This window comes from Lasioglossum baleicum, unplaced genomic scaffold (genome assembly GCF_051020765.1).
Source record: "Lasioglossum baleicum unplaced genomic scaffold, iyLasBale1 scaffold0874, whole genome shotgun sequence".
NCBI lineage: Eukaryota > Metazoa > Arthropoda > Insecta > Hymenoptera > Halictidae > Lasioglossum > Lasioglossum baleicum.
Window position 1 is genome coordinate 29,200 of NW_027469933.1, and position 13,632 is coordinate 42,831.

At 36.5% G+C, this 13,632-nt stretch overlaps 1 protein-coding gene across 1 annotated transcript; it reads left to right on the top strand.

The window, feature by feature from the left end:
- Positions 1 to 43: 43 nt before the first annotated feature.
- On the top strand, positions 44 to 9,520 carry LOC143220382 (oxaloacetate tautomerase FAHD2A, mitochondrial). Its single transcript, XM_076446038.1, has 7 exons — positions 44 to 183; positions 3,576 to 3,737; positions 4,345 to 4,380; positions 8,068 to 8,284; positions 8,804 to 9,138; positions 9,284 to 9,371; positions 9,458 to 9,520. The coding sequence occupies exons 1-7, from the start codon at positions 44 to 46 to the stop codon at positions 9,518 to 9,520; spliced, it is 1,041 nt and encodes a 346-aa protein (XP_076302153.1).
- Positions 9,521 to 13,632: the final 4,112 nt, after the last annotated feature.

Sequence of the window (13,632 nt, forward strand, 5' to 3'; positions counted from 1 at the left end):
TTACCTTCCTATCAAGCCGACGGTCGCTTTATTGACGAAAAAAATGCCTTATCGTTGTAAATTGCGATCGCTCAGCAGAGCTTGTTTCGCCTTTAGAAACTCGTGTGCCGAGAAAACCAACACGCATTTCGCCACTAGCACACCCGGCAGAAATTTCTCTACTAGTGGTGCAGTCGACATGAGGTAAGTCAAATTTGATCGAAAATTGAATTTCATCGTACGAAAAAATTCACTTAACACGATTAAATGTTACATTTTATGCAGTTTTGTAAGATGATCGAATTTCGCGCGACATTTTTGATTGGCCTATTCTGGAGCACAGTATTTAGATGATATTTTGTTTACTATATCGAATCTCCGAAGAATTGATTTGCTTGTTCAAAAGTGGCTAGCGGTGTTAATAAGCACGATTATATGTTTGCTTCTTCCGTCACAGTCTCGCAAGTGGAGCAAGGTGTGCTTTGATTCGACGGCGTGTTTGAGAAGCACAAAACGTACGAAATATAAAGAGAAATAAAAGTATACCAAATTTGCACGATCTAAATGCTTTAAACACTGTCTGGAGTAAAATCAAAGCGAATATCAAAGAAGGAAAATGGTGACATATGAAAAATAGGATCAAGATTAATTAAAAATACATTTTTATGCTTTAACGAATGCCTTGGTATCGATTCCTAAATCAATTTAGGCTGTCGATTTTTAATTAATTGCATGAAGTTGAGTCATCGAGTAGCACGATAATTTCGCGTCGGTATTGATCAGCGATTAATTCTATTCAAACACCCTAATACATTCGATTAAATGATTATTATGTCATCAACGGTGAACAAGTCTGAATTTATATGCTTGTAAAGCACAGTTCGCACTGAAGATAGCCGCATGCAAATACACCGGAAGAAGGGTTAACATAAATGTGATACTAGTTTTGTAAGGAAGGTTACAGTAAAAAATCATATAATCAGTACAATAAAATGATACATACTAACTTAGAATAGTCTAAAATTATTTGTAATAATGCTATCTTGAAATGAATTTTTTATACATTCATACATATTTCAAGATATTTAACTTATTTAAAATTTTTGCTCAATTTACATTTGAACGAATAATATACACTAATATCCTAGTATTATCTAAATATATGGAACAAAATATTAGTATTTTATACGTAGTAGTCGGTTCTTATTACCAAGTAGAATGATCCTTTTCTCTAGAACTAGTAAGACTTATACTTGTTCTGTAAACTGGTTATAAAATAATAGAAATACACTTGTGTGGATCAGTTACCGAGATATTTTATATATTTTTCACATGATTTTACACGAATGGTCTTACTTATGGGATTTTTCTATTGGTTGGTATTAATCTTACATAAACTCTCGCTGAGTGTAATATAGATGGCAGCAGGGTCACCAATAAATTTGTCCAGACATGTCCGAGAATAATTTAAGCGTTGAAGCTTAATTTTTGTCTCGATTATTTTACAATTTTTTAATCCATATCCAACTTAATCAATCAGATCAAATTCTTTAAACATTCTTAAGCTTTATCGCTTCAAATTCGAAACTAGTGATTAACTTATTGACTAAAACTACTGGCTGTAAGTTACCATCGCTGTTTTAATTATATTTACTCGTATTTAACAGTGAATTGCGTACATAATTAATCGCCGTCGTGTACAAAATAATATCTTCACGTTTGTCATTAACTTTTATAACGTCATTACCGTTACTTTCCGCGAGAATATTTTTTCTTTCACGAACGATCATTATCTCGGCGACTTGTTTACTCTTTCATCATATGTTTATCGTTTGTTTTTGACGCAAAGCTTAGAATACCACGAAAGAAAAATATTCGAATATACGTGTACTGCTAACATAGTATCTTTATCACATACCATTTGCACATTTCCACGCACATTATCATTAGAATACAAGCGAAAGGGAAACTAAATAACATTTATCTCCTTTATTTCCAAGAATGCCTTGCCTCGTCCACCCGTTTCCCATTACTCGTAAGAACCGACGAAGACACGAAGGACTTCGATTAAGATACACAAACTGCTACTCTGTTCGAATTCGTAAAAGCTCCCCCATAGACACGCCCTTTATCGATCGGGCAGTATCGATCGGTGATATTTTTCGACCGATCGCGTGCTGCTCGTGTACACGCATTTGGTATAATAACGGCGAACCTTGAGAGAGACCTCTTCGTTTTATTTGACCGAGGTAAGTGCATACAAGAGTTGAATTCGCCTTTACTTTCACGGAACCTGTTCAACTCTGCGAGTCGCGTCACACTGTGAATAATAATGCCAGACCGGTGAATAACAATGTTATCGCTGTCATAAAAATAGAAGGCGAAAAATATCGCTTTCATTATGTACTTCGAAATTGATCGGATGAGATTGCAATATTGATAACTCGCCGAGTTATAAGGTGATTAATATGCAACGAATATTACAGATTATTCGCCGGAAGTGGAATTAAATACATCCTTCGTTTTGTTTCAGGGGAAGAAAGTTTAAGTATTGTTTTGGAATTTAAGACTCGCAAGATTGGCCAATTTGTTATCGTTATTTATGGAATTCAAGAATAATCTTCTTTTTTTCTTCTTTTTTCTTTGTTCGATAATTCTGTTTAAGTTTTTTAATTAGTAACTTTTATACCTTAGTTAGAGTGTTGCAAGTGCAATAAACGAGCAGGAAGATTGATTAATTTGTTATCGTTATTTATGTGATTCGTAATGAACGCATAATTTTTTCTTGTTCGATAACTCTATCTAAATGTATAACAAGAAAAGTCTTTCAATTAGCAACTTTTATTCCGTAGTCAAAGCTAGAATGTTATTGAACTTTAAAACCTGGAATAGTGATCAATTTGTTATCATTATTTATGAGACTCATAATTCATGTATAATCATTTTTTCTTTGTTCGATGATACATTATCACGATCTATAGCAATAACAAAAGCTATTCTGTCCGTAATTTTTTCACTGGCGTTTTCTTTATTTACTTCAGTCAGGGAATCGAGATAACTCGATATTGGATTAATGAATGGTTTTACTGTAACGATCTTTAAGTGTTATTTCCGACAATTCACTATTTTAAGATAGCTTATCGATTAGATTGATATTCTTTTCTGATTAATCTCCAGAAATTCATCGATTCGTCAATTTCAATTTCTCTTCGTTTCTGGCATGAAATATCACTACTATAATCACGAATTCACATTGCGAAATCCAAGAAAAAGATATTTCCATATTTAGAAACACTTCAAAAAAAAAAGACCAATGACTCTTTTATCATACGAGATTGATAAATCAGTGTATCGTGTCTCGTAAATAATTATTGCCATTTATATTTAAGTACACCTATCGTTTAAGTAGCTTGTACTCAGACCGGTTTACAATTGTAATAAATTTGTTATTCGTGTAATTTACAAGATTTACGTAGATTAAATTTGTCATTTTCATAGACTAGTATTTACGTTAGTTTATCGTTCAAATAAGTGTAATTATTCGGATTTCAGGTTCCTTGTTCGATTAATTTTTTTTTTTAATTTCATTGTTTTAGGTTCGTGCAGTTCACCAACAAAAATGGCGGGCCACAGCATCTGGGAGTGCAGCTTGTTCAGGGTGGCGACATAATTGCCGTTTCTGCAGTGGATTCACGGATTCCGAACACGTTGAAGAAATTTCTGGAGGGTGGTGACGACCTGTTGAAAAAGGCGAAAAGGTAGGCGTGTCTGCGTAGTAGCACGGGGGACAACATGACGATTTACAGTCGCCGAAAGAACTCGTTATCACGAGTTATCGTGCCAGTTTGTCATTGATTAGCACGCGCGGATGGTGTAAATATATAAACGTAAAAATAGAGATATCTCGTTGCGAAACATAGTAATGAACAGAACTTTCAGAAGAAGAAGCGTAGCTTGCCCAAGAAGAGGATTATTAACAACGGTTACAATTTTTCCAGAGATTCAGAATTTTTTATCTGCATTTAAAAGTATAGGAAAAAGTAAATGGAAAAAGAAGAAAATAATTTAAGACCGTGCAAAAGTATTGTTAACTGTTAGTAACAGTTAATCAAGAAGATTATGGTGATTGTGGTAATTGCAAAAATATCTAGAATAATTATCGCGTTAAGATAATTTTGCTAACTATAAGAAACAATTCGTGTTAACAAGCTGATATGTAAATTAAAACGAACCAGGAACTTTCGACTGGTTTTTTTAGCTTCTTAGTGAAATATCAGTAGTATAAATATAGCAATAGCGATTTCAATGATCGAAGCTGAAGTATGGTACCCTGTTAGATCTGATAGATCGCTATTTTGTTCCCAGGGAAGACGAAGTGAGCCTGTTGACCATGGTAGAGAGGTTCGTGCCATTGAAAGAATTCAGTGTGAATAATTTTCTCTGTGCACCTTTTAATCCGTCCGAATGAAGCTTATCCAAAATACCATTAATCCATTGTGCCTGCCTCTTTCTCTGTGTACACGTGAACGTTTCCGTAATTGGCACACAATGCACACGCTATACTTATCTTCTCTTTTATATTTCGCGTATCGCGCGGTATTCCTTCGAATTTCACGCTCGGCACAAATGGTAATTTCGTTCCAAGTGTCCACCATGGACGATATCCCGTAGCGAAAGTAACAGATCGCCGGCGTGTTATCGTTTACTCTATCAGACGTGTTTTATTTCAGTGAAAGACCGTGCAAACCGGACGACAGGCGATTAGAAAGCTCGTTCTCTCGAGATCGCTAATTGGCTGACTCAAGAGGACCGATTCTCGCTACCGATCGCATTCTTCTTATTTACAAACAATGACCGTTTGAGAAAACCTGTTAGAAACACGAGTAACGCCATAAAATTGCTGCAATGATGGTGATACTAAGATGAAACGTGAAAATGGATTTTTATATCATTTCCGGTAGTTGGAAATCATTTTCTGAGATAGAGTAAACGAACGTTTGTACAGAGATCTTTTTTATTTTTCATAATACTCGCTGTCGAGGAATTTTTGGTCGGTGATTTTTTGTCTTGGAAGAATTTCCGTTTATGGGACAAGATTTTGAATTTAGTTTCATTTTTCGTTAGATCCTTTAATGGGAAGTAGTATAGAAATTGTTAAGGAACAAGCACTTCAATTACAATGCTATATTAAGCACAGACGCGTTCTAAAGCGATAATCTATGACTAATTGCTTGGAAAGCTGCAAAACAAAATATTCACGATAAGGCGTGACATTTAAGTATCATTTGTCTCGATTTGTCATGTTAACACTCCGTGTTTTACACCTGTAAACTACGTCTTTGTTCAGCTTCTTTGCTGTCGAGATAAAAATCAGCTGTATTAGAGCAATCGATATTTTTTCTAAAGAAAGGAGTTATTAGATAATATCGATTGAACGAACTGTAGACTAATTAGCGTAACGATGAACGAGGTAAAAATATGCCAGATTACCAATGACACGTCACACCTCATAACTCACTGCATGGTGTTTGCTAATGTAAACCCCGAATGATCAGAAACTTCCCATGGCGCCTCGGCCAGTTATTTTCTCCGTTAAATTTATAGCGACCTTGATTTTTCGCCATTCGATATCGCTGCCAAACACGATTGGCGCTATTAATTTAAACTCCCGTTTGTTTGTGTGCCAGTTGGCGAACTTGAGCTTAACTTTTTTCATGGGAGCCGAATGTTCTTGAATGAAACCGTCTCAATGAGTTCTAATAAATCGTAACTCGAATCGTGACATGTTTTTTAACACTAGGTTTACGGGCGTTTTTGTATAAGTATTTTTACAGACACTCGTCAGATTTACGAATAAAGGAAAGCACGTATTTTCTTTAAAAAGCAAACGATGAATTTAATTTGAAAGCAATCGCAATATTAACAGACTTGATATAAGTTAATTCTATCGGTGTCCAATTCGTAGCATTAAATTATAAATTTGTTAAATGATTGGTAACTTTAAATATTCAATCTGTAACTTTAAATGTTTAATCTGTGTCTTTAATTGTATAGGTCGTAACATTAAATTCGTAGCATTAAATTATAAATTTGTTAAATGATTGGTAACTTTAAATATTCAATCTATATCTTTAATTATATCGGTCGTAACATTAAATTATAAATTTGTTAAATGATTGCTAACTTTAAATATTCAATTTGGGTCTTTAATTGTATATATCTATATATTTAATTGTATCGATCTCCAATTCGTAGCATTAAATTATAAATTTGTTAAATGATTGGTAACTTTAAATATTCAATCTATATCTTTAATTATATCGGTCGTAATATTAAATTATAAATTTGTTAAATGATTGCTAACTTTAAATATTCAATTTGGGTCTTTAATTGTATCGGTCTCCAATTCGTAGCATTAAGTTATAAATTTGTTAAATAATTAGTAACTTTAAATGTTCAATCTATATATTTAATTGTATCGGTCTCCAATTCGTAGCATTAAATTATAAATTTGTTAAATGATTGATAACTTTAAATATTCAATCTGTATCTTTAATTAAATCTGTTAATATCGTATAAATGCAGCAACTCACCCGTCAAATTGACGGGTTCCGTAAACCTAGTGTTAACATCTCTTATTCTTTTCCACGATGTTTCGACATCGCGGAAGATGTATAAAATGACCAGCGGTCAGGTAACGATTGATTGCGAGCGTTATTACCGTTTAGTTATGTAATTGCACAGTCGCGCACGTAACACAATTGCCTGTAACTAGTCATTGTAACGTGATTTTAGCGATGTTGATAGTCCCGCTAAGAAAACGTTGTGAAAACCGAAACACGCGTTATCGGTCATCGATACCTCGAGTTCAAGTCGCCAGCTGGCATTTGTGTTTTTACTCCTGCGATCACCGATTCGTGAAACTAGTCCGCCAAATGGAAATGTAATTCAATAATTCTCTGTACTCGTGCAGGTGGGTCGCAGAGTTCTTTAAACTAAGTCTTTGTTATCGTCATCTGCCGAGTTGTTTGATATTTTTCTTATCGTTGTGATCGCAGGTGCAGAAAGATATACAGTATCAAAACAATGTAACATTTATAGTTTATTAGACAGAGGAAGAACTGGACGAAATGTTTGTATAAACAGCAGAATTCTAAGAATAGGTGAAATTGATAATAAATTTGACCGTTAGTTGAACTGTTTGATGATAATTTGGAAATGTAACCATTTGCACTCAAGAGACGAGAGTCAGTCGTTATTTAATCAGATTCTAATTATGTCAGTGTTAATTAACTCTAGGTTTATGGGATCCGTCAATTTGATGGATAGGTTGCTTCAATTATGTAATATTGATAGATTTAATTAACTTATATTCTGGTAATATTATGATTGTTTTCAAATTGAACTCATCGTTTATTTTTCAAAGAAAATACGTGGTTTCTTTTACCCTTTAATTTTACGGGTATCCATAGAAATATACAAAAACGCCCCTAAATCTAGTGTTAACCCTTTGCGGACGAGAAACAAAGCTAACGATACATTTGGTGTATACTAAATGATTAAAAATAATAAATTGAAGGAAAATTCTCCGAATTGAAAAATATCTGCGACATTGATGACAATGCAAAAATTATTTTTCGTCATATTCCATGCAACTTTCATTTAAAAAAATTTAAAAACTTCTTTTTATACTAAAAAACTATTTTTATACTAACTTTTATATTATGACATTCGTCCTCAAAGAGTTAATATATAATATATCGAATTTAAAATTACCTAACGATGCGTGGAATGTCGAAGTAAAATAATTCCGCGTCTTAATTTGTATAATCTTCAATTTCTTGTTCACCGTTTAAAAAATATCCTCGACTTTATAGCAGAAAGCCTTCGAATTACTGTTTTTCTCTAACGAAAAAATCATCGAGTGCAAACGGTTAAATACATCTATCCTAAATGATGATAATTGAATAACAAAATCATTGAAAAGTGTTCTGTTACAAAATTCTGTTCCAGTTCTGTTACGAAAAAAAAAAAAAAAAAATATGTTTATAAATATTCCCATCGTTGATATGAGTGAAAAAATTGCAGAATAGTCGCACAAGGACGGAGCGTGATACCAGAAGCGGATGTGAACTTTTTGGCGCCGGTTACCCGAATGGACAAGTTGGCTTGCGTCGGTCTGAACTATATTGGCCACTGTAAGGAGCAAGGAGTGTCGCCGCCGGAATCGCCAGTCATCTTCAGCAAATTCCCCAGCAATATCATCGGACCGCGTGACAACATCATACTTCCGCCGATCTCGGAAGTGAGTTCAAGAACGGCGTCCGCGAGGAAGGGCTCCTGGCATTACCGAATTCTATTTCTCGTCCCGTAGCCGTGACCATTTCTATATTTATTCGAGACTATTATGTAACGAGATAAGCGGACTTTCGTGCTAATTATAGAAACGCGAGCAGAGAAAGAACATGTTTGTCAATCGATCGGACAGACGCGAGCTTTCCGTTTGCTCTGCCGATCGAATTAGGAAGATTCGAGGATAGAAAACAGCGAAAGCGTGACTACTGTAAACAGCGATTTTAAATTGACAATGTTTAAATTGGATTTGTGAAAGTTTCGATATAGTTTAGTCGCTCGCTGGCACGTGGTTGCATAATCGGTAAACGATCAGGAAATAATCAACAGAGTCCCATTATACTAGAGATACCGGTTCTTATCTAATCGCCATAGCTAATTAGTTGAGAATTCTGTAGCGTTAGTAGTTAAGGTACCAGACACGTTGTTATCGAATATTCATTGGTTGCTTCTCTTGCGATTATTTCGATAGAAAGTCGACTGGGAGGCCGAGCTCGCGATAGTAATCGGCAAAAGGTGCAAGGCGTTGAACAAGGACGAGGGAGAGGATTGTATTTTCGGTTATACAGTGGCGCAGGATATCACGGCGCGGGATTGGCAAAAATCGAAGAGAAATGGTGGTCAGTTTTTACTTGGGAAAAGCATGGACACGTTCTGTCCGTTAGGACCAGCAGTTGTCATCAAGGAAGCCATTTGTGATATCAACAATCTTCCCGTGAAGTCGTGGGTGAATGGTAACATGAAGCAGGATGGTAACACCAGCGAGTTGATTTTTAAGCCTCACGAAATTGTCGCCTACATTTCACAGTACGTCTCGATGAAAATTTATGATCCTACGTTATTGAATCGTTATATAAATTTCAACTATTCAAGGCTGTATTTAACTTCGTTGTTCCATTACATGTCTGCGTTCTTTTTCTTTTCAATTTGATTACGTAACTGTGGCTTTCAGGTTTATGACACTATTACCGGGAGACGTAATCCTAACAGGCACGCCAGCTGGCGTAGGATTTACTCGTAAACCACCGGAATACTTACAGGTATTATATTCAAAAATTTCTTCGCGATATTAACAGTTTGTATTAATATGTTTGCAGTTTATGTTTATCGTTGTTCTTTTTTTTAGCGCGGAGACGTGTTGGAGACGGAAATAGAAGGTCTGGGTCGCTTGAGAAACAAGGTTCTCTGATGTGGCGAGTAAGACCATGCTCGTAGAAAACGTGTGGAAACAATTCGTACGGAGGAAAGCTAAACATACGTTACAGGAGCGGAAGCAACACGGCAACATTATCGTTAAGTTATGATCTGTTCTAAATTGGCTGAACGCACGATAACACGAAGAGAACGATACGATTCGAGACACAAAACACGCAGTATGTCAATTTAAAAATCGATAAGAATAATTGCAACGAAAGAACAGTTCGAGCCGAAGGTATCGAACATTTATTAAACGAACTAGAGCCTAACATATGCATATTCATGCGTCTCGACAACGCTACACTTATCACCATACATCACACACAGATTTTACGTATTTGTACGATTAAAGCGACACTGTTTCTAAAAATACCAACCCGCCTGGCTAAGTGTTTTTTTATCAACCGACTGTTTTTTACTGGTCTCTGTGGCCTTGTATTAAAATATTTTTTGACGAATCCACCTGAGTCGTTATCTTGGACTTTTTCTCTGCAATTGTCGCTCGCGATATTATCACTGGACAATAACCTACAGCGATCTGCATTATCTACTTCGATGGATAATCCACGGATTCCTCTATCGGTATGTTTCATACGAAACTTAACATCAGTGGGTATAACAGATTTCATCCTAAACCTTGCTAATCTCAATTCTCCTATTTCCCTCCAGATGACACTAGTAGTTCCATTCGAAGCTCAAACTTAACCAATCCATCCTCATCAACCCTTAACACGTCTTCGAACTCCTTTACATCAAAACCAGGTAACAACTCTCTTATATTACCTCTTCCAGTATTAAACTCTCGAAGTTCGTAATCACCGAGAAAAGAAGCTACCACTGTGAACCGAGAGAACTAATTCACCTCGATCCTTCGAATCTGACACCCACGTGAGACCAAACCTAACCGAAGCATAAACTCCAAACATCATTCACGACAAGATCATACCAATCACCCTTTCTACGCGAACCACTCGTTCAAAAACGAGCAACGAATGACTAGAAGGTCTGCCCATGAGGTGATCCAAGAACCCAGCGACGAACCCAAAGACGAACCCCACAAAGAGAGGACGAGTCTCGTGCATGGGACTTCATCAAAACGCAGTCAGCGGAGCGCACAGCTCGGCGCCCCCGGTTGTCGTCGACAATAGGTCGCTCAATGCTACCTAATTCGCAACAATGGCCCCCGCGGCCATATATTAATGGTCCGTGCCCGTATATATTCGCCGGCTGCCATTATATTGTCCTCGAGGAGCGCGAGCGTGCGCGCGCGCGCGTTTCTGCTCGCAAGTGTGCGCGTGAGAGCGTGCGGCACGCACACTCCTCCGGTTCCGCTTTGTCAGCTCGGAAGCAGAACGGGCCGGACGTGTACGGGACCGGGGGCAGATGCGACTCAATTTCGTGGATGACAAATCGGGCCCGTAACGTTGTCAGGCGACGATTAAAGGCGCGGCCCCAGCACGATTTAATGGCACCCGTGATTTCGATTAGCCCAACGAATAGACCGGTTTCCGAGTACTATCATCGATAGGACTCCACGGATTCTTCTCGCTGCGCTATCGTTTCTGAAATAGGGGTCCGAGGGTCCAGGGAGAGGAGTATGGAAATTACGAATATTTTATAGTAGATAAAGAATGAAGTTCTTTGTTGGAAAATTTTGTTGTCGAGAATCTTCTCAGTGGATTGGTTCCGAAATTAATTTTTTTTTGGTGTCTGAGATTTTCCGAATCGAATCTCTTAAGGTTGGAAGATAGAATTTGCGAATCGATATCTTCATACAGCGAAGTTTTGAATTCATAATTTCGAGGTTAGAATTTTTCTTTGACAAATAATTCCCCAGATTAAATTTTCAAATTTATATTACTATAGAATTCCTAAGTATCTATTTCATTGTAACATAATGTAATATAATCTGATGTAATCTAAATTCGATATACGTATCCTTATTCCAAATTTCAACTTTCAGATTAAAAGTGATCCAAATTAACTTCTCACCCCAAATTTTCGAGGTTAGAATTTCTCTATATAATAGATTAAATTCCCGAACTTCTATTTTCTCAAAATATAATATACTATGATCTCATATAACATAAATTCGACGCATGATTGTTCCAAATTCTAACTTTTGAATTAAAAGTGGTCCAAACTAACCTCACACCCAAATATTTTAGAGGTTAGAATCTTTATACAACAGATTAAATTCCCGAACATCTATTTTCTCAAAATACAGTCTACTATAATCCCCCATAATCTAAATTCGACACATCATTGTTCCAAATTCCAACTTTTGGATTAAAAGTATTCAAAACTAACCTCTCACCCAAAATTTTCGAGGTTAGAATCTTTCTACAACAGATTAAATTCCCAAACACCTATTTTCTCAAAATATAATATACTATAATCTCATATAACCTAAATTCAACGCATCATTATTCCAAATTCCATCTTTCGGATTAAAATCGATCGAAATGGATCTCTGTAAGTAATATCTTCTCTTCTTAAAATGTCAGCGATCGCGCGTTTCGAGAAGCGTATTCGGGAAGGGAAAAATCGGAAGGTCAGGCGGCCGCGCGATCCAGCGGTTTAATAAAGAGCAACCAGGCGGCTCGTTGACGGAAGCTAATTCCATCGACGTGTAATTCGATTTCGAGACGGGGCGAGCGGCGCATTAATAAGCGAGCGGACACCGCGGGTGATCGTCCCGCGGCGGCGTGTGTGCGCGCGTACCCGCGTCCCGGGGAAATTAATGAATTTCGAATCGAACCACCGCGAGTAGTTAATTTTCGTGGAAGCCGCCGCGGAAGATGGCTACCTGCTTCGAGAACACGCTCGTTTAATGCCACCGGGTACTAATGGCGTTTCGATTGGCCTCCGCGCATTGGCGTAGCCACTCTGCTCTCTTCTTTATCGCCATACTTCCTCCATTTACATTTTCTTCTTTCATTTTATTTCATCTCTTTTCCTTTGTCTCCTTTCCTTTGGACTTTCGTTTCCAAAATATGGTAGTCTTTTAAAGTTTTCTGTTCTGTCTTCCATTCCTTTTCTTTCTTTTAATTTTATCTCCTCTCTCTTTGCCTCCTTTCTTTTAGACATTCATTTCCAAAATATGATAGTCTTTTAAAGTGTTCAGTTCTGTCTTCCATTCTTGTTCTTTCTTTTCATTTAATCTCCTCTCTCTCTTTGCATCTTTTACTTTAAATTTTCGTTCCCAAAATATGAGACTTTTACATTTTCCTGTTCTGTCATGAGGAGAATGTATTACAGGTTTGGATTAAGTTCAATTATTGTCTTGTGATGTAATTTTCACGGTGTACGAATTTCTTAAGATTGGATAATTGAAACCCGGTTATAATTTAGAATTGTATTAGATTATATTCGGCCGGGGAAAAAGAAATCCATTGTTTTTATAATTTGAAATAAATTTCTTTTTCCCCAGCAATAAATTATATTAGGTTAATTTTTGTTTTAGGTTTTTAGGTAATATTTGTCAATATTTATTAGTTACGAAGTAACTATATATTTTGGGAAGGTATATACCTTAACTATCTATTACCTATAAACACCTACAAATATCTACTTAGGTAGTTCTTATGGTTAACATAAAAAGATGCTATAGGAATACTGGGTTAATAATTAACTACAGCAATAATTTATTAGGTCGATCGGAAAGTCATTTCTTTTTTTCCCAACAGAGTACCTAATTGTATTTTTCACAGGCACATAAAAAAAAAAAAAGAATGACTTTCCTCACTTAGTTCATGCCCCATAAATATTCTTCCATATTCTCCAAGCCATACGACCGGCATAAAATTTTTTGAGTCCTGCAAAAAACATATCTACCTCGAAATCAACCTAATAACTCATTATTCCTACCACGGCGTCTCTAAATTTCCAAACTAAACTCCAACAATCGTGCACCATCTCGAATCGAACTCGGAAGCCTATCGAACAACTGTAACTCACCCCCATAACGGACACACCATCCACCATACTCGAAGATCCGATCTAACTTGCAAGATAAGACCTCGCGTTCAGAGTCCCCTAAAACCTCCACGTTTAACCTCGCTGATTTTCCTGGGATTTCGCGTGGACGAGGTCGTAACCAGC